Source organism: Anopheles funestus, chromosome 3RL, assembly GCF_943734845.2.
Source record: "Anopheles funestus chromosome 3RL, idAnoFuneDA-416_04, whole genome shotgun sequence".
Taxonomy (NCBI): Eukaryota; Metazoa; Arthropoda; class Insecta; order Diptera; family Culicidae; genus Anopheles; species Anopheles funestus.
The window spans coordinates 15,987,948-16,010,429 of NC_064599.1; the positions used below are offsets into that span (position 1 = coordinate 15,987,948).

The 22,482-nt window shown below is 39.9% G+C and overlaps 1 protein-coding gene across 1 annotated transcript in view; it reads right to left on the reverse strand.

Moving 5' to 3' along the window:
- LOC125768983 (Down syndrome cell adhesion molecule-like protein Dscam2) overlaps nt 1–22,482 on the reverse strand; it is a 106,132-nt gene that overhangs the window by 46,802 nt on the left and 36,848 nt on the right. The window contains exons 5-6 of the mRNA XM_049437339.1: nt 21,896–22,017; nt 18,949–19,007 (exon numbers count right to left, since the gene is read on the reverse strand). Of these exons, the coding sequence (XP_049293296.1) occupies nt 18,949–19,007; nt 21,896–22,017 (181 nt within the window). The remainder of the gene's footprint in view (nt 1–18,948; nt 19,008–21,895; nt 22,018–22,482) is intronic.

Below are 22,482 nucleotides of genomic sequence, written 5' to 3' on the forward strand. Positions count from 1 at the left end.
GCATGATAATCACAAAAAGACTTATTTTTGGCAAGGCAAAAAGTGATTCATTTCTCCAATAATGATAACAAATAAATAAATTTACTATAAATAATTTACTATAATAACTAAATAAATCATAATTAAAGGTGTTTCTTTAAGATTTGCATAACTTTAGGCAAATAGCATTAATTGTGTTATTTCGCTGTCGACATATTTTAATCATAATGATTTTTTACATATTCATCACATTTTCAAAAACACCTAAAACAAACAGCAGCAGCTACTATCAACACAAACATTCATAGTGATATTATTTAACGACGCTCAACAGAAATATACACGAATAAAAATGGGAACAAACAAGTGAAAAAAAAAATGGAAACAACAAACACACGAGTGCAGCAATTCTGCAGCCAAATTAACAACCTTCAACAGGGATGCCAACAGCAGGACGCCTGCAGACTTATGCTTTACTTGCTAGTCCCCGGATGAGATTTGATATTTTTCCTTCCAGGTTTTTTGGTTTTTTCATTAATTCTACATTCCCGGTCGGTGTACAAGCTATATGACCAACCAGAAAATGGACGAAACATTAGCCACGGGAGACCATGGTACCAGCGTTCTGGCACATCGTACATTCAGCGCTGAGCGTCACACAAACCATACACGTAAATTAAACAAGAAAGAAAGAGATACTAACCAACTAACGAGGAAACTACCAGTCGGAGAAAGGTTTGGTTTTTTTTAACTGAAAAAGAGTATACGTTTAAGCTTCTCGACATATCAGCAGCAGTGAGCAAAGCATACAATCATTTTACATTTCCTTTATCACTTTGCTTTCACTGAGTTGTGGGGGAAGGAAATTTTACACGAAGAAATGACAAAGATTCCCTCCAACAGGCAAGAGAGCCTTTGAAAGGGGTTTTTTTCAAGGGTCGGTTGCGTGAGGATACCTATCGCTTGGGTGAGCTTTTTCACACAGGTACACGAGACTTTACAAAAGAAATTTGCAATTAGTCGATGCATCAAACCGTGCAATGTATGATCATTTCGTGGAAGCGAATGTCACTTATGAACGTTTCGTCTGACTATTGTTGTTCGTTTGATGGCTCAGTTAACACCATCGAATTACAAGGTTTTAAAACGCCATTTCTTACAAGATATTAAACAAAATTCACCCATTCAGTGATGTATCTCAATGAACATTTAAACGCCTAAATATATGCAAAATAATAGTTTTGCCACACCAATGTGCATTAATAATGATTTCTTACAATTTACTCGGCCACTTCCCAACGCCCACATACCACCTTCTCCCCGATTATCGACGGACAAAAAGGGTTCTCTGAAAGCATAAAAAAGACAAACCACCCACAAATACTACCCTACCGACTACCGATAGCAATCCCGAAAGACACAACCGCTCAACTCTTTCGCGCCCTAATGAGATCATTATTGAGAGGATGAATGGGGCGATGATTAAACAACTTCCGGCAGTGATGAGAATTTGTGCTTGGCTGCATCCGCTTTCACACGAAACAATGCTTTTCAGTGGGTTGTGCTGTGTGGTGCCTAGGAGCCGGACGATGGGAAAGGAATTTGGATACCGAAGGATAAGAAAATCCTTTCAGACTTTTCGTGTGACGATGGGGACATAACTTTTTTTTGTTGTTTGTATTTCTGGATGTTCCTCTCGTTTACTTTCAGTATTCAGCCCCTTCCTGCTGAAGCCTATTCTTTCCTTTTTTGCTTCAATTATCTGACATTCTGGTGGTCTTTTCTGTCGTACCGTTTGTTCAGGTTCGGTCGGTATCAGTGTGCTGAATTCCAGTCCTGTGTGTTTTGTCACAGTGTGTATTGCCAGTAAGAAACTATGCCGGTGCGATGTGAAATATTCATCATCAGTATCTCTTTCCGTGATTTGGTACTATTCTTTCATAGTTTGAAGCAAGAAACATTTTGCTTCGGTTCGACATTTCTGCTCGGTCGTCTAGGTAGCAGGCCCACATCAGAAGTCAGACCACTTTTTCAGGGCACTAGCAAAACAAAAAAAGAATCCAAACTGTCCAAGGATGCAAAAAGAGTTGCAATAGAAAAGTGAAACCTCATGCCGACATAAACTCAGCTCGTGCAATAAGAAGCGCTTTGTTAATAAAAAAAAATATGATCCCATCCCGTGTGGTTCACGATTCAGGGTGGCTTGACTTCTTCTGTAAAGCCTTCCTTGTGAGCATCTGTCACTAAGCGCCGCCACCAAGACGGTCACCACCTCAAACCTCTAGATTCCTTGACGACCTCCCGCTCCAATCGGTTTCAGTTGTATTTATCGTCATCGAACCGGAACTTTGCTTGTAATAGCGTACACAGCGATACCGTTGAACCGAACCAAACACCAAAAGATCGAATTTTGCTTCATACAGAAGCGCGTTCGACGAAAACATCAATCGATGCATGGATCGAAAAAAATAAAACCTGTCATTGGAAGGTCTTCCTCCTGCGAAGAACAATGTCACTGTGCAGAGCGAATACCATAACACTTGCATTGTAACGATGACAACCTAATACGAGGTCGGCACGCATCCGAGTGTTTATTTTTTTCACCCCCTGCTCATACAAATTATATGACACAATGTATTATTTTTGATGGGTTTTTGCGTAGGGTTGCGTGGGGTTGCGCGTAGCAAAGGTTTCGAAACCCCTTTTGCGCCTATAAAGAACGGTTGCTTGCCGAGGAGATGAAATTGAAATTTATACCTTCTATGTTGCTACGGACTGAGGGGTTACAGACCGAATGTCTGCGGAAAACAGTATATGATAAAAGCTTCCTTAAAAAAAAGAAGCTTTTTGCAAGAAAAGGGCGGCTTACTGTTTTGAGAAGAGGGTCAGAGCTGTCATTAGAGTTGGTAGACCGCAGAAAAGGTCCTTTCACCTGTGTTTTCTACAGGTTTGTGTTGGAAGCAGAACTCATGTTGTGGTGAAGCTAATTATATTTCTCTAATAATAAGTTGTTCATATTCATGTTCGTAGTGTACTTGTGTGCCAACAAAACCGGTTTTAATTTTAGAATAAAAAGTTGAATAGTTTTAATGTTTTTAGAAGTATTGTAGGTGTTTTTTTTAAAATAAACCACCTTTAATCTAAAACGTCACATGCAAACAACAGCCTAAATTTATGCAATATGTTTTTCTTTTTAGTTTATTTAAACATTCACCTATCCATTCTGTTGCGTATTTCGCATATAAATTATGAAAATTTTTGGTTAAAAAGGCAATGAAGAATTAATTTTTTTTTCGATGCGCAAATTGATACTTGTTAGAGAGTGTTATTATCTGATACAAACTTCAACTGCCCTGAGTTGAGAAGCTAATAAAACTAGTGTCCTTAGAGAAGACAATTTGTAAAATAGCAAAAATGCAGATAAAATCACCAGCGAGCATGCAATCCCTTACCTACCAGCGAATTACTAATTCAGATCGTCTGTCATTTGATGGTTATTTTATTGTGCAGCTACGACAAAAAGAAAATGACAAAAACACGGCACTGCAATTGTGTGCGCCAATCCATACAGTCTACCCGGATGGGCAGAAAGTAGGATCCAAGCCCTAAAGAAAAAGGGATTTTTTTTATTTCCTTCAGCAACATTTTGCGTGTGTGTGTGTTGGTATTGGGCTAGTGCCATCAAGAGGCTAAAAAAAAAAGTCGGAGAATATCTTTTGTTGGAAGAAAAAAATGAGAAACAAAAAAACAACCCACAAAGATCGGATTGTGGTCGGCTGGCACAAACGCATCCTTTCTCCTTTTTTTTTGCGCTTCTTTTTAGTGAAAATTCTTTCTTTGCACGGTATGATAAGAATTGTTCGGAAAGGGGTTGTTTGTGGTGAAAACTTCTCCCCCGCTTTTGTTCACGGTTGCTCGTTGTCGGCATTTTAATGCCATTCGGCACTGTGTTGGAATGCCGCTGAATTCATTACGCCAAGGAAATCCGTCCTGTTATCCTTCGCACAGTCTCTGGCCCTGTACAGTGCTAGCGTGTGAAATCCGGTGAATAAAATCAAGCTCACAATACGCCACCCCCGCATGAATCCACACATACAGAGACTCAACCTTCGAAGAGACTAACCTTGGAAAGGATCGTAACCGGGAAAGGATTGCTAAATAATTCCGCTCCATTCCGACGGAGCTCTTCGTTACGCTCGCTACATCGGAAGTTTCATTTCAATGGGCACCCAATGGATGCACCCGTTTAGTGTTGCGGGATAATGTTCTTTAAATACAGTATAACAAATTAAACACCGTATCCGGAGCCCGGTTAGGTGCCCGTTCCACTAGTTTCATGCATCGCAAAAGCTAACGATTGTGGCAAAGCGTCGGTTCGTACATATGGGCCCACCCGGTATAAGAAGCCAAGAAGAAACGATGCAATAAATTGCACTTAAGAATTGCATTCTTCGAAGCGCGAATAACGTGCACACCAGTGAGACCTGGCATCGTCGTTCGTTTCTTTTTACTACCGCCCGCCTCGAAAAAGGAACGCACAACGGTGGTAGGGCAATTAATTTTATGAATATTTCCATTTAATTAGTTCCGCTTTCCATCAGTTGCCAGTTTTCGTTGCGTCGGTATCGTGTATTACGCTACGATTCGATAACGAAACGATAGTTTTAGCTTCACCTTCACAAACGACGACGATGACAACGAAGACGGGAAGTTCCGGTGGCAACGATAGTAAATAGAAAAACCCGAACGTAAATTGGAAACGAATTTCCGCCCTGCCGTAATTTTAATTGCCTTACAAAAACGTGCCCGCAGTTACATGTGCGACCGTTTGCGGAATCTATCCCCGCCCGTTCTCCATTTTCAATCAGGCATTCAATGTTCTGGTACGTTCGTCTACCGTCGTGGTAAACTTACAAAACCAACGTTAGTCGTACAGGAGGTGGAACTCGATCGGGGTGCGAGTTGAAACCCTACGTAGCGCGGGTAGGATGGTTGTAATTAGTTCTAAGATTGAGTGGCCTTGTATCAAGGCACGAATGATATCACGCAGCTCACGCACACGGTACGAAAGCAGTACGTGCGGTATATTGCAGGGTAGATTAGAGATTGCTTTTCCTGGTTGATGTTGATAAGTCGCTACCGAAACGGGGGATCATTTAGAGACACACTTGGTGTGGGGTAACGCTACGTGTGATGCAGTTGGTGAGTTGTTCAATCATTTTAAGAATGATAAATGAGATTTGCCTTCTCGCATGGTACGAGTAATTTGTCTTTCTAGCATTGTCAATTTAGTAAAATTTTGAAATAATCAAAAAGGATATACATTTTCTTTTTTTTCATTGTTCTTCGTTTTAAGGTTTGTTGTAATTAACAAGTGTTTTTTTTCATGGGAGTATAATTTCCTTTTATTTTATTTTTTTATGTTCTTGTACTAAGTTTGAGTGTTTTTTTGCGTGTATTTTTCAGTTTGTGGAAAATTTATAATTTGATTATTTATAGTTATTTGATCAACTACAACAAATTTTAAAATTATTCTTAGTTCTTAGTTCTCTCTCTCTCTCTTCTTGGCTTTTAACGACCTTACAGGTCACGCCGGCCATTTCTGGCTTACTAGACTTATTTTTACCACGTAGCCGGATAGTCAGTCCTTGCTACGGGGGGACGGTCCGGATGGGATTTGAACCCGGTCCGGCCATGTGGACTGGCGCCGTTTATCACATGCACCATCGGGCCGCCCCGTAGTTCTTAGTTATGCTTAGTTAAATTGATAATTTGTTGTCATAATGTGGCATAAATTTTTCGACTAATAATAATAAATATAAAATTATTATTAGATATAATTTTAAAAACATTTCACAGCTGTAAAATGTACGAATTGAACTGCCATTATTGATATACTTCCATTAACCCGAATCGAATGCTGAGCCTTCCGGCAAAATGTGACATTAAATCAATTGCAAATTGTACCATTTTCATTACGAAAGCAAACCCTGTGACATGATTTACCGACCCACTCAATAGCAATTTGCTAATAATTACCTTCAGCACTTTTTCCATTTGTCGCTTGATGGTCTTTTGATGGCTGTCGTTCTCACTTACTTTTTCAACAATTTTTCTCACCCTCATAAAGAATGTAATGTCCCCAATGGAATCACCCCTCCCATTCCCCCAATCTTTGGGTCGTGGTAGAGTGCGGCAAAAAAAGCGCTGATAAAAGATATCCCTCAAATGGCACAGCAAAGAGAGAATGAAAGAGCGAGAGAGAGAGAGTGCGAGAGAAAATGAGATTTAACAACGGATCTGGAGAAAAGGTCATCATTATGCTGCGTTGTTCATTACTTGTTAGCAACCTTTTTTTGTTGCGTCTCATGAACGGTTCCGGGTTCGAGCATCATCTTCTCGATTGGGCCATTCCACGGCCCGAAAGGCACCTGATCTCAAATTCAATTTAGAGGAATGATTTCACTATCGCCTGGCGTTGCCGGCCCGAACGATTTGCCGTTTTGCATCAGCTAAACCACTTCCGGAGAGAATTTTACTACCTTGGAATTACGAAAAAACAACAAAAAAAGCGAAATAGAATGGACAAATATATAAAAAGTTAAGTTGCTCACCTGAAACTGGTACATGTTTTGGTTGTTTTTGTGTGCTGAATAAGAAAAGCTGTCACCATGACCCTGTTTGACCAAAAAACCGTCTGCTCTCATTTTCGTTCTCGACTTCTTGTGAAAATGTTTATTTTCTCGTTTCATCGCTTTAACTTTTGGAGGACAAAAAGTAAAAGAAGCACAAACGTTCGTTTTCCTCATCATTTACAGATGACACACACTCACATTTTCTGCACGAATATACGACGTGGGAGTGAATGAAGTTTTCCATAAGTACCGATTCTTAGCAAGAAAAAGGATCCTTTTTTCCATCTGGTTTTTTTTGTGTGTTTTTTTAAGTCACACACACACACAGACATATATACACGCAAGGCATACAATTTAGTCATCAAACATTCTGCGACAATAAATTATGCACGTTTACACCGGTGAGTGGAGAAAACGCTTTTTCGCAAACGGAAGAACTTTACGCTGTTCGGTTTTGTGTATGTTTTTTTTCTTGTAGGCTTCCTTTAGTAACATTTTATGTTTGTTTATGAAAAGTGTTCCGACTACCCGTCCCCATAGACATGAACGGAAGACATCATGAAAGAAAATGTGTGTATGGTAGAAAAGTTTTCTTTTCCCGCAGCATCATCAGGGCGCATATTTTATCGAAGATAATCGCTGGAAATTCTCACAGGTGGTAAGTAAGCGTGAAATAATAATCTCATTGCTGTATTGCGTGGGGTAAGCAAAACGATTTTGTTTTTTTTTCTTATGCGTAAGCCTTATTGGGATGGGCCACCCGGAAGTACTTCAATAACACTGTTGATTGTTTAAAGGTAAAAACCAGATGTTTCCCGAAAAGCGTCTCTATATTGTAGAGCAAAAACTGTGAGACAATTTTCAAACATATTTGCGAGGAAGTTAAGGGATTTGTATGATTTGTTTGTTGTTTATTACACTCATTAATCATAACAAGCTATAAAGTACCATGCGTCTCCATTATTTTTCAAACTAATGATGGATTATAGAATAAGCTTTAAAATGTTTCCCATACTTAAAAAGGAATATTTTTAACCAATGAATTCAAGAACCGCAATAAAATTTCAAATTAAATAAAATTATTATCATCAATCAACTCACGGCTAAGTTCTGCTTTTTATCTTTGGTTCTAAACGTATTCTTAACATATACGCCTGAATTTATGCAACTCCCAGTGCAAATAATTAGTAAAGACATGGTAATATATTTTTCTTTCTTGTCGCCATGTTTTCGTTACTTTAAATGAAACAGTTTGAATATTCCAGCCACCGGCATGTGTGTCTTTGTCGAGATGAAGTGGTCCTTCCTGCACACAAAGCTCACCGAGTGTAAGGTTCACTTGAAGCATTCTTCAGCCCAAACATAAAGGAACAATAAACATATCTTCGACGTTTGTAGAAAGTAGCGGGAAGTTAATTTTGAGTGCGGTGTTCTCAGAATTTTCAACGGCGCACAAACCCAATGTACAGAACGCGTACCCAATTTTCCACTACATTTCCACGTGTCGGGTTGCACGTTTTACGGAACTGGTGGGATCGCTCACAAACCACAGCAAAAGTGGCAAACGACGCGAAATAGCTAATGAGAGACTGACAGTGCGAGTGTCTTTTCCGGCTCGAAGGAAAACTGGTCTGTGTTTGTGGTTGTGTGAGTGCCCATTTACCATGAATGTGTAAGCCATCCGAAAGTGTACACGGGGTCCTGAAATAGACCCTTCAGTTACTAATCGAAAACCGTTCCATTTTCCACTCGCTTGCCGGAGCTTGTTTAAGCGTGTCACAATGGAAAATGGGATTTCGGTGCTTTTGGATAATGTTTCGCAAGGGGGAGATGCATGGGTAGTAGACGCAGAACCCCTGCTGTCCGGTAGTTCGTTTCCATTGGTTGGAAGAAACGTTGGCCGGCCTTAAAATAGTCATTGCTTTGCTCGGTTGCAATTGACAATGATTGGCTTGCAGACAGTCGGCATACAGACTAAGAGCTGTTAGTGCCGGTCGTTGTATAATCCAATCGAGGAAATGTTGTGTGAAAATTAATTAAAGTCTGGTACTTTCACCGCGAACGTTTCTTTTTAGCCAACCCGGTCCCGGATGATGGGGAGAATGATATTGTAGCCTACACCGTGCACTCATACACACAGCCACAAGTTTTATGCAACATTGTGGAAAATTACGAACAAAACTTGCCAGCACTCTGACCGACACAGAAGAACGAGCTTCGTGCCGTCTGACAGAAAATGCGTACCAATCTAAAAACAAAAAAAAACCCGTAAGTGTTTGTTTGTATATTTTTTGTTTCACTTTACCATGTGAGTTTTTCCCTTTACTTTTGGAGAGGAAAAACAAAAAAAACAACAGAATACGACCGGACAAACCAAACAAGCCTCAACTCAAGTTTCGACCCAAAAACGTTTTTTCACTGTCAACGTCGACGACTGTGCGAAGTCGGTTGCCTTCTTGCTCGTTAGGGAATATGTGCTGTCATTTGCACTGACAGGCGTATCGCGCTGAGCGGAATATGGCGGAGTCACAAAGACGCAAAAAATGTCCTCCCCATCCCCCCGGTATCATACTGTGCTGTCGCAAGCGAAACCATTAGCATATTGCAGCATCCACAACGAAACGCGGGTGCCGTTGTGGTGCCGTTTAGAAGGTTGTACAACCGGTAAGCCGATGAAAGAAAGTCTCATAGCAAACGAGAGCCAAACCAACGAAAAAAAAAAAACAAGAAAATCCTCCACCGGTCGGTGGTGAAACGGAACGATGATTCTTTTCAACGCTGTTACTGCCAAAATTGGACCATTTCAAACTTGTCAAAATGCTGCGCCGTTTCGTTCTATATGCGGTACCTTGTTTGGACGCGCCTACCACACGGAATCGTAAGAGAAGGTGATTATTTTTAAGCTGCATGTTACGCTTCAGATCGTACGCCGGCAGTGCTTTATGCGGAAGTGTTGTATCGGTTTGGTGAGCATATTGTCAGCAATCAGGCTCATATCAGCTTGAATTGCAATGATTTGTTACCGATTGGATGTAATGTTTGTAAGCCCGAGTTAATGGTGTGAAAGGTGTAGGAGAGAAAACAAAAACAGCTGTATCATACAGTTTTCGACCATATAGTGTAGATGAAGTCGGTATGATTTTGTTTTGTTCTTTATTTTAGCTTTTTATTTTCTTCGTTTGAAATTAACACTTTAGGAGTTTGTGCAACGGTTTGCACTTTTTTAAATCTGTTCGGTAGAAAACGCATACATCTAAACCTGACGTCGATATCAATCTTCATTGAAAAGAGATAGAATATAAGGTCAGAAGAAAGAATTTAAATAACTTTTTTAACATCTATTGTTGTAAAATCCAAACTTCAAGTGTGAAATAAAAATATTTTAGATAATTTTATTAATTTTATAACCAGAATGAACAAAACGATTACTTAGGTCCTGCTCTGCCAAATGTCTTCTTCGAACATTTTGATTCTTGTCTTATATCTTGTTCAATAGGTCATAGAACATGGCCTTAGAAAAGGATTATAAATGCACATTATATTTCATCATTACAAATTAAATGCTTATCAAATGTTTTGGAAACGATCCTGAATAAGTCCAGTTAACAAACGATCACGCTTTTACTAATAATTATCTAGAAATTCGGGGGTTTTATAAAGCTTTTTATATGACGATCAATAGACGATTACCACCTCCTTGATATGGCTTTATTAATCTTATTAAGCGTTCGTGTTTATCCTTAAGCTTTTTAGTTAGTTTTTCCTTAAAAAAGCTTCCTACAACTTTAATGTACAAAAGTATGAAAAGTAATCAAAATTTTAGTCAAAACCACAAATTCATGAGTAAAATCGTCTCCTTATCAGGTAGAGTGTTGAGCAATTGATTGTGTCCTTTCAACATTGCACTTGGCAGAATTTCTGTAAATTATGCTAAAACCATAACCTTGCTTCATACTCGTACCGAACGCTACAGACAATTTATCTGCCGTCGAATATCATCTTCTAGCATGTCTCTAAACCATCCCTTTCGATCGTTCAACGTTTGGTCAACAGACATAAAACTGGAATGCTTTTCAATACCGATACCGGTACTCTGGATGTATGTTTTTCATTTTTCAAACCATAAACAGCCATCACTGTCGGGGAGAAAACGTGTCCGTTGCTAAATTCGTTATTTCAACAAACGTGCCCCCGTGTCCGGAGCGTCTGATGTATGCCGTATGCCCTGTCCGTCAGTGAAGAAAATCGCCATCATTCGCAACAACCCCTCAGCACGGATGCTTCACCGATCCCTTGCACATTTTGGGGCCGAAATCATGACAGAAGCAATCAAGGCAAGACCCTTCTTCTTGGCATGGGTGAACCAAACAGGTAGCCATTTCCTGAACAGTGAAATGTGGAGGACTTGCTGACGAGGGAACCTGCTGATGTTGATATCTTCCGGACTGTTTATGTATTTTTTTTTCTCGTTTTTGCCTTTACTTTTCAGGTGACCATCGTGTAGAACTTGCTTTTTCACTACTTCGGTTGGTTGGTTGATTTTTTTTTACTACTGATCTTCATTGATTTGTCACGTGCGTGGGGCCTGTTTTTCGAGGGTCGAATAAAGAAACGCAACTGGCACGCAGTCAATCAACAAACAAATCAGAAGAATTTAGGAATCAAATCATCATCATGCTCAGTGATGGAAATACGGATGTACACAGTTTCTGTAGTTTTAATTTAAATCAGCAATGTTTTAGTTTGAGTACGAAAAAACGGAAAATCACTAAACCAACATTCAAATTATTTTTTCTTATATAAACTTTCATATTCCCTGTTACAGATTGTCTTTGTTTGATTGTAATAGTAAACCCCGGTATACTGGTGCATTAAAACGCACCAAATCAAGTCGAGACATCTTAATAGCCTCACCAACATATCCTTTTGCTATGAGATGTTCTGTCATCTTTCTTTCGCTTTTATTCTATTCCAACGACCCATTTCACCATTTGAAATCTCTTGAAAACGGCTCCCAGCCCACAGGTTTTTATCGCGAAGTTTATTTGCTGACGGTATCAAACCTTACGACCGATCGTCACCGTGAGCCGACCGGACATTCCACAGTGTCACTAACGCAACACGACAACAGCTTCTTGGGGGTAATTTTTTTTTACCAACCAGAACGGGTCAGATTGCGTCTCCGGTGCGCGTAAGTACGTGTTTTATTTGTGACACACTCAATGTCAAAACGTCGTGAACTGTTGGGCGGGTGTTGGAATGGTTCGTTTCTTTTATGTTCTGGTGTCTTCAATTTTATTTCACTCCATTCGGTGTGTTTTTTTTCGTCGCTCACCACTCCGACGATATGTGATAGAACGATCCCATATGGTTCTTTTTTTGGGGGGGAAATGGGATACGGTGTAACGTTAGCAAACGCCAACGTACTTATAAATGTGCAATTTTTATAGCAAAAACAAGTGTCACACTTTAAGGGCTGGGAGTGCACTGTGGAACGGGATTCATCGTTCGCTACTTTATTAGGACACAAATAAACGATGATGATTTTTGCCACAACCATGAAATGATAAAGCTAGACAAGCCGTGCCGTGTTGGAAATCGAATAGACAAGCAAGCCGACGGGACGGGTGGGGACCGGGGAAATTGGTGCAGTGATTGGAAAATAAATGGGTATCATGTGGAATAATCCAGGGTAGATCGATCAAAGGAGCTTCCCTTTTTTTGATTGGTAATACGACACGGTACGAGATTTAAAAACACTGATATCATTCGGTTTGGGATGTATAAAAATCGATTAAAGGTCATGTATTTTTTCCTCCCCATTTTCCATTCTTTACACCACACGTGTTTGTTTAAATTACATCAAATTGCTTTGCTTTAATAATTTTCCAACCAAACATTATTTGAAAGCTCAATTTGTCACTCGGAAGCGCAAAGATAATTCCAAACTTCCTTTAACATTTGCATAATGTTGCTTATAGTGGTTGTAAAAAAAGTAAGCTCGAAGGAAGAGGCATAAAAAATTTTGGTTTTATGTTAATAGCAACTCCAAAGTGCAGCTCGTAATCCGGCGACTGTGGCTACCGTATATAGCTCCATTGTTTGGTAAGCTAAAACACACTAAAAAAGATAAAGCAATAATCTTGCGTACGGAAGATATTCGAGTGTAAAATTTTTAAAAGCTTTCCCAACACCAACACCACCTCATCAAGGGGCACTGTGGGGAAGCGTCCAAGTGTTGGTGGACTCTGTCACAGTTTCTGCCCATCGTCATATTTTACACATCAGCTTCATCACCGTTTCTCGCATTGGTAAATGGGTACAAGAAGGAAAATAAAACCCAACCCGTCCCACCCTCGTGCCATTTTCGGCGCTGTCATTCGAATGGCGGAAAAATAAGTCATTCCGGATGGAAGATCAGTGCCGGTGCGTAACTTTTTCGGCTGGCTACTCACTCACTCAGCACTTGCAGCCGGCATTGCTGCTTAGGGGAACTTTCACAATAAAAGTCAATTCCAACTGCACGAGGAAGTGAACGGTCGGGATGGGTTTTCTTTCCGTTTTAAACATCCACGCGAAACCATTTTTGTTCGCCTTTTTTGCCTAGTACAGAATGTTTCCGGGAGCCTTGTGACGATAGGAATACTGTGTCCGAAAGATTGGATGCTATCGGGTGGTGAAACCGTAGCCGGCTAGAAAGCTTTCCACGCTTGCGGTACTAAACTCGAAAGTTCACACAAAATGGAGGCGCCCAGTACTTTGTATCGTAGGGCGATAGCAAAACATGGCAAACGCAATGGGGGCGGGGGGACGGTGACCATTTTGTATCATCTTTACCGAACTCGTCACGACTTGACTTTAGTGCGCTGCTGCACATTATACGGCCGAGTTTCTGCTTGAGTTTAGTGTCCGCCTCTGGTTTTGGTAGACTTTCGTTCTGGAGTTAGTGTTTAACTTCGCTTTTGTCGGGCTTTGGGTTTATTTTATCCTTCGTGTAATTTTTCTTCGTTTTTTTGTTGTCTCTTCGTGTTTTTTTTTTTGCAAGCAGCAGCAACGGTACAGATACACTTTCACGATGCGATGCTTTTAAAAGTACGTAAACCATAATAAACACATAAAAAGGCATAATTTATGGTGCAATGTTATCATAAAAAATCGTTCCACGTTCCGAGACCGAGTCACCAGCCTGGGACGGGCGTTCTTGTTGTTTGGTTTGGAACATCACCCTGGACATACTTGGCTTCCGTATGACGGTGTGAAAGGCAAGAGAAGAAAAAAATATATATAAATCCATATATACATTTACCATCCTCACGCGTGTGGTTCGACGGCAATGGTGATGGGAAAGTTTGGTGTAGCTTAAAGTTAAGCTTCGAGCTATCGAAAACTCATGGTGGCTTTCGGTAGTAAATAGCGGAAGCAAGTTGCTAAATGCAGGTTCTTTTCTACCGTTCAACAGACTCCGTTCCGTACTTGTGTTGCAGTGTACGATGCGGTCAAAGACAAACCCTCCCAGCACGCACAGAAATGATATTTTCTATTCCATTTCACTCAAGAAAATAGATGATTTTTCCGGGTTTTTTTTCTTCTTTGTTTGGTTCAAAGCTGCTTCGATGTGCAAACTGAGCTCAGGAGGAGGATTTAATCAAGGGCGAAACAACAAATCCCAAAGCGAATGCCGAAAGCATCTAGTTTTATCGTTTGTTTGTGAACGTTTTAAAGGGAGGCATTTTAAAAATAGAACCCCATTGTGAAGGATTTCTCTTCGTCGTCTATTGATTTTTTTTTTCGTTAGGTGATTTTGATATTTTTATATTCTGTTAAACAGTTGACATTTTCTTATTCAACAATTGTTAATAAAATATATCTTATAATTATAGTAAACAGGTTTGTTTTAATTAATCGAACGGAATATTTTTTAACATTCATAATCAGATTACTAAAGCTTTAATTTTTTTTGTTAATAAATTTATCTTTTTCTTTGTCCTGATTTTTTTCTTTTTCTTAAATTGTCAAAAATTAAATATAAAGCTGTGGTTTAAGATTTTTTTTCTTGCTCACAGACAGACAATCAGTGAAATCAGCAAATGACAATCTGCTGCTCTTTTCAATACACGTTTGTGGAGTAACCCGTTACAATGAAGTGTCTCAAGTATAAAAGATCCGGTGACAAAACTACTGCAAACCGTAGTCTCCCATCGAGACACTTTCATTTGTTGGAACGATAATTAAACGCACTCAACGTCTTTTACCAGTCAATGGTACTTTACCTTATGTTATCTGCCCATCAAAGGGACATCATCACCCGGTTCCAACAATCCTCCCCGGGATGCTGAGATGAAAAATCAATATACCGGTAGAACACAGAATTCAACTATCTCGACTTGTTTCAAGTTCACTCGTCATCGTTACCGTCCCCCAAAACCCTCTCTCTATCTCTCTCTCTCTCTCTCTCTCTCTTTCTCTCTTCAAACGAGTAGGCCCTCTGACTTGAACTCGTTACACAGCTCGTTACATAATCCGGCATGGCCCGTTACTATCACCATTAACCCTAATGGAAGCCTATCAATCCATTCCGGTGAACCAATCCGACTGTCCGTCGGTTGGAATTGAAGACGGGTTTCTGTTGGGTTTCGATGGCTTCCAAAAAAAAACAAAAAAACGGATACGATTCTCTAGTTTGGATCTGGTTCGGCACAAACCTGCCTCTTTACCCGGTAGATATTTGCTTTTCCCCTGTAAAAATTCGGCATAAAACCTCAGATTGCTCGTTAGACACGGGGGCCCCGTCATAGGCGTGTTTGCCGATAAGAACTAAATTGTGTTTGCTCGTGAAAACGAATTGCCACACTTTCAACCAAACGGCTGTTGTTTTAGGCACACTGTGTACAGAAAGCAATGGTATTAATAAATGTTAAGACACTCGCTAAAAGCGCCGCTTCTTACGCATCCGGCAAAAGGTAGAAAGTGTGACAGTTTCTTTTACTTAAATTTTCTCCTTATGTTCTTGCGTTCCATTTGTGCTTCATTGTGCAAAGATATACATTCTGTGATAAGGTAAGAACATTTTGAGCTAGTTTTGTGGTGGTGTGTTTTTTTCTCTCTCCTTTTGTTCAGTTGATGTTTCTGCAAGTTCCACTGCGTTTGTAGCTAATCTTCATCAACAGATTAGGTTGACATTTTTCCATTACATTACACCGACACAAGGCACACAAAAGTGTGTCGTGTAAAATAATTACTGACTACCGAATGAGGGAGGTCATACAGTGCTGTGGGTTGCCGATCCTCATGCCTGGACCTGTGGGCGATGCGCGTTGGATGAGTTTGACATTTTAATGCGTTTGCTAAGCTTTCGTGGAAGGTGAACAAAAAAACACACACATACATAACATAAAAGTTTTTATCGGGTGTTTCTATTCGGAAAATGAATTTTCCCTTCACCCGGCGGGCAGTTAAAGAGCTTCGTTCCTTTTTTTTGTTGTTCCGCGATGGTTTTTATTCCTTTTAATCGTTCCGTACCATGTACCGAGTACAATACAAAATGGCCACCGAGCGGAAATGGTACTGGTCCGTTGTTCGCACCTTTTACGGGGGGGGGTTTTTGGTGTGCGGCAGAGGAACGCACTTCCAGTTAACATAAATTTTCTGTTCCAGGTGTGTTTCGTGAGGGTGAATAGTGACCGTGGGGGTAGGGGGGAGTGAGGTCAAAGAAGCTCTCTAAACGTAGCACGTTCCACACATATATTCACATCATTGTCACATCCTTTTTACGGTGCCACCACATTCGGGGGAAATAGAAATATTCGCTGTACAGACGACCACGATCGTTCGGGTAAGGTGGAAAGTTCTTTATTCTCATTTTACAGCTTAAGGAAAATGAGCAGGTGTGACGTTAAAAGTAAACGATGTGGCGCAAAGAAAGCGTAAGCATAATGAACAGCAATTACGATAATCCGAAATGCATTTCAATGGTCTAAAGCAGTTTTATATCGTTATTATGAAAAGATCGCATTCGTTGCTTATACTCCAGCTTGATCTAATCGGTTACGACGGTTATGACGGTTACGCATCTAATACCCGCTGGTAACGAATGCAATTATTTTTGCAATGCTTTCATGACCTGTTTCGTTCCTTTTTAAACCATTTTCTAAATCACATACATCAAATTTGTTTTCCCTCATAATAATGTGAGTGCAGATATGTGTCCTACTTTTATCAATGGATGTGTGACGTCTTTTATGGTAAACCTATAGAACCAGAGCTTTCAAATGGGGTTTTTTTTAACCTTTGAAAAGCTCTGTGAAATGTACAGAAAAAAAACTTCCATGAGAAGCGTGTACTAAGCGAAAGATTAAACGGAAAATAGCGGAAAAGAGTACAGTGTGGACGAACTGATTATAATTATCGCGGGAAAATACGCGTATCGTAACATTATTTTGTCGTCTTGTGTCGACTGTGGCCGCAAGTGTTTTTCCAAAGCATTGTTATTGTTACTCTTCCACCCTGTTCCTACCTGTCTTTTGTCTTTTCCCCGTACAGATTCGTCGCGTACTTACAGCCGCAAATATTCATTCATCCCTTCTTCCAGCGTTCGCACAGTCTCGTGAATTATTCAGCACCGTGCGATTGTTTCTTTCCCAATCTCGTACCATTCGCATCGAGTGGTCTTTTCCCATCGATCCTCCCATCGAACCGCCGGCAGGGAGAAAGCTTTCGCGAACGAAAGTTTTCTTTCCTTTCGCACGGTGCGGAACGCTGCGATAGCGATAATTAAATAAGCAACTGATAGGAAAGGATTGCCCACAATCGTTTGGCAAGAGTGGCGCTCGTTAGGAGGACGAATTGTTGTTTATGGTGTTTGCGGATTACACTGTTTTTTCTTTGTTTTTGGTGCAGAAGTACGGGAAGGGAACCACCATTATTCTTGGAAAACAATGAACGTAGACAGTTAATGCAGCGCTGTTGAAAAGTGCTTCACTCTGGCATGTATTAATTCTGTGTACTCAGTTTATTCGTTAATCGTAGGTAGAAAAGGCGAATTATTTGTCAATGAAAGCATTCAGTGAACGAAAATAATTACTCCCTTCTACTCGCTTGAGACAATTTTAAATTATACCCTAATATTATAGAATAACTATTGCAAACTTAAAAATAATTTGCAAAAAACTAAAACGGTAAATTAGTTAATATAAGTGATAGATTATACAAGGTTTTAAACAACACAAAAATACATTTGTTAAAAGCGAAATACAAAATGAGTTTCATTCAGTTTCATAGACATCCAGTTGATAAGTTAAAAAGCAGAATTGAATTTTTTTGAGGCACTAATCAATGAACCGCTACGCTACTACATGACCACTTTTGGAAAGTTAATCATTCAACGATCGTTCGTCAAACAAACTTTTATCCAATTAGCATATCCTCAGTTGTTAGAGAATGTTTCCACTCGTACAGTTTTGAGATAAGTTTTCCAGCGCTTCCGTGTTAACATTGCAGGAAAACGTGCAGTGCACTGCACGAGCAGTACAGTTTTGTTTTCATATCGAACTGATGGTGCTTTGGTGCTCTAATAAAATTTACCTAATAATCCTCAAGCTCATGGTGGAATAAATTTACACGACTAATGCGTTCATTGATGCTTTCAATCACTTACACTAAAAGGATGAACACAGTGTAAAAAAATCTCCTTCAAAGTACCACAACGTCTTACAATACAGCACCACGAAGCTAGCATAAAACGTGATTTTTTTCACTTTTAAAAGCAACCCAACAAAGTAACGAAACGAATAAAACGCAGCGAGCAGGAAAAATGGGAGAAAAAAAACTGTTTCCAGCTGAAAATTGTTTGCCAACTCTCGACTCGACCGCGCTAATGAAGCCGTCCCTTAATTAGGTAAAAGTTTTCCAGAAGTAACTCTCGCTCGGTGGTAGAACTGTGGGAGGAGTGAACCAAAAAACACCAAAACCAAAATCACTCATAGAATAAAGCCCAGCTGAGGGAAACTGTCAAAAAACCCGGTCAAAAGTATGAGGGAAAACATTGTCAATGGCCTAGCTGCAAATAGTTCATTTGAAGAGGGGTTTTATTTTTGTTCGCTGCATTTACGCCTCTTATGAGCTGACAAAGTCGAAACCAACGACCTGGTAAAATTTATGTCATGAAACATGTTTAAAATAAACCCATCATCAAACGACTCATTTAGTATTTAAATTTAAAGTTATTAATAAAATAAAATCTAGAATTAAAAAATTAAAAAATCTCCACCGTACTAACTAGCATTTATCAGGTTATTTCTCGATGTTTTTTTTTAATTTCTGCGGTTACATTACTTACCTCCTTTAACATGCACCTCCCGGCTTAAGATAGTACCGACTAAGTTTTTTAATTTACATCTGCAAGTAAAAGAAAACGGAGCATGATTTACTTTCCGAGCAAAGCGAGCAGCCTGACGCTGTCAGGGCAGGGCAAATTTCCGACACAAAGCACAAAAGAGACACGATACAACCTCTGCAACCACGATGTAAAACTACAAAAGTACAATCAGTTATCGGATCGGTTGGAATTTAATTAAAAACTTTAAAAGCATCCCCGGGGCAAACGAAGCGAACGGGCAGGTCAGCTTGTTGCGGCTGGCCAAAGGTAGTAGGGTTTCTTTTCCCTGCAATATTTCTTTTCCTTTGATCCACCGTCAACCACAAAGCACGAGCAACAATATTCTCTACGATTCTTTCACCCTCCCTCTCGCACTTTCTCTCTCTTTTGCTGGATGTTGGATGGTCATTGCGGTTTAAATGGGAATGTGGGATGTATCAGGTAGGAACGAGAGTACATTATTATTTCTGCCTAACAAGCGAACGGAAATCGGTTAAAGTTATTAAAGGTGGAAATGGATTCTTACGCCAACTCCTCCATCAGCACCCGGAACATGGTGATGATGGTGATGTAGGTTTGTACGGTTTACTTCACGAAACATGAACGGCTATTGATAAGCAATCATTCCCTAATTCATTAACGGAACAACACGTTTCATCTACACGAGCTAACCCAGCTGAAAACTGTTTATTACATTCTTTTACAAGTTTCTCAACTGCCTATGCGGGTCGAGATAAATTGTTCAAACAAAACAAAAAAATCGAATACAAAAAAGATACTTCTGCTTAACAATTGCCTACATTTAGGCGTCGAGTGTTCGAGAGATAATACCACGTGGTTGCGATAAATTTTCGGGTCGATTTTAATTAAAATCTTTCCGAAAGTAAGATCTGGTAAAGCCACTCAAGAATATTGGACAGTTTCCGAGTGGGAGTCTTATAAAGATTAGTATTCTTTTATAAAATTTCTCCATGAAATGGATCTTATGGATAAAAACGCCCAAGCCTCCATGTCCAATTTACTGGAAGTGATGAAGAGATGATGATTATTTTTTGCACCTTAAAACGGTAGCTTATAAAAGCGCATTTTATAAGAATGGATTATCTTTCTAACAGCTGCTTGCAGTACGTAGAAAAAAAATACTTTCATTCATGTTAAAGCCTATTATTATTGAGATTCATAATACGAAAAAAAAACCGGTAGCTTTCGTAAAATACCTCTTGAGTTGAATACCAATGGTTTACAGGGTTTTCCAATTCGAATTAAAAAGTTGAAAAGTTTTAAGTTTGTTTGAAATGTAGAATTAGAATGCGTCGAGAGGTTTTGAAAAGCTTCTTACATTCTGAAAGTTTAGCTAACTAAAACTCATTTTGTTTAAACCTCTTTTCAACTAACACACTGCAATCTTTGTGCGAATTACTTTAGACCTACCTGATCAAGTTGAAATTTCAAAGAATTCATAAATGTTTCTAAATTTATTCCAAGCTAGCAACAAGTACATACAAATATTTCCATAAATTGTTCGTTTCTTCGAGACATAACTTTAGCAGGCTTACAATCACCCTTACTTGCTGACAATACCATTAGTAAACTTTTACAACAATCGCCAACTGTTTTCACCAGCAACAATTTACAACCGTTTGCTAGCGTCCCAAAATACTTTAGTGGAAACCTTTCCTTCGTACTCATCTTAATGCTTGCTGCGCCTGTACTCGTCGCGTATTTATGTATGAGTCGTAAATCGGTGGCTTTTCCGAAAACCTTTGAGTTACCTCTGCCAACGCAAGGACAGCAACGTAACAGAGACAACAACAACTAAAAAGAGAGATATTGCACCAATCCCGCATCTGATGCGGACAGTGGACACAATAAAAAAGCTTGCCACGAAAGAAAACACATAACAAATGACGATAATGATGGCAAATCAGACAAAGGAATTCAGCTCCGTCCGTTTGCTCTCGGGAAACCCAGGAATTAGAGGGTGGTGTGCGTGAAGTAGTTGAAGAAATATCACATAAATCCTTAAGCAGAAGTGGAATTTCTGTAGGAATCCAACCAGCTAAACCATGCTAATGCAGGCATGAAAGGACACGAAATGCGCACCACGGTGGTACGGTGGAGTGGACCAGCGAGGAGGAGAGAAAATCTTCCTCCCCGGGGTGGTGGAGGTCCAGCCATTGTCATGTTCAGGTGACGCACGGGAGATTTCTTTTGAAGCGGGAGAGCGTTTTCTTTTCGTGTGTTTTTTTTTTTTGCTTTCGTTTTGTGTCCGATGCTCTTCTTCCAGGGGCATTTTCCGCTCATTTTACTTCGTGACTGTCGAAGCTTAAATCCTGGAGCGTACCCGTGAACACGGGAACAAACGTTCTCCTTGCATACTGGCCCACTGGTTTGCATTTCTTCCTTTTTGCATTTTTTAATAGCTGCCGGAGCAACTACAGAGCCCTACATTGTGGGCACGTTTTGGGAGAAGGTTTGGGGCGATAGCATCACCGTCATCATCATCAACATCATCATCAGCATGTTCATAGCCGGTCACGGGGCCTTATGCAGCTGACATTTGCATATTGCTATCGTAAGGGGAAACAAGCGCAGAAATCAACGTGGTAACAAAAAAAAAAGAGAGAGAGAGAGAAAGGACATAATTGTAATCGTTTTTTTTTTTTGCTGACAACCATTGAAACCTCTTCTCGTGACAGCGCGTTATGGCCGAGGGTGGTGCAGAAGGTGCAAAATAGCGCAACCGGGAAGGGAAAACACTTCCAGCGGTGAGCTATCATCCGCAGGGCCGGAATAGCGCAAGAATTGTCAACTAAGAAAAACCAACGAATAGATACAGGGCAAAAAAAGATCCAGCCTTCAACCATACCGTTCCGAAAAATGGAAAATGGCGCACACGTCAACTTACCTATACACTGTGGAGTGAACTTCGTGACGAAATTTGTCCGCAGAAAATGGATAAAAAATCAGACTTCCGTTCGGCAGCGTGTAGACCAGCTCGTGATTGGTGGTCGCTACCGACCACTCGACCTGGAAAGAGAGCAGAAAAAATTACAGAAACGAATGAGAAACATTGTTCGAGTTTGTCCGTTCGTACGGTAAAGTGAAAAATTGATGAGCACATCCGGAAGAAGGTGGCAACGATGGAAAGGCAACCATATTTCGGAAGTGAATGACCCCTTGGCAGGGGGTTAGCATAACGGGGTTTTGGTGTGGCTCTGGTCTAGACAAACGATTTCTGGATATGATAGCTGTTTAAAGAGAATATGTCACAGAATCGAAGGATAATGGTGTTAAGCTGCTTTTGAATTTCAAATGCACAGTATATCTGTTGTCGGTACACAAGAGCACGTTGGTTCAGTGCAGTGTAAATTTATTTATTTATAATTCACTCGTAATACAGTTGCGATCTACTTTATCATTTCTACAATTTTTATTTATTTGATTATTTGACGTGATCAGTTTTTTCTGTGAAAAAAGCAAATGAAAGGTTGA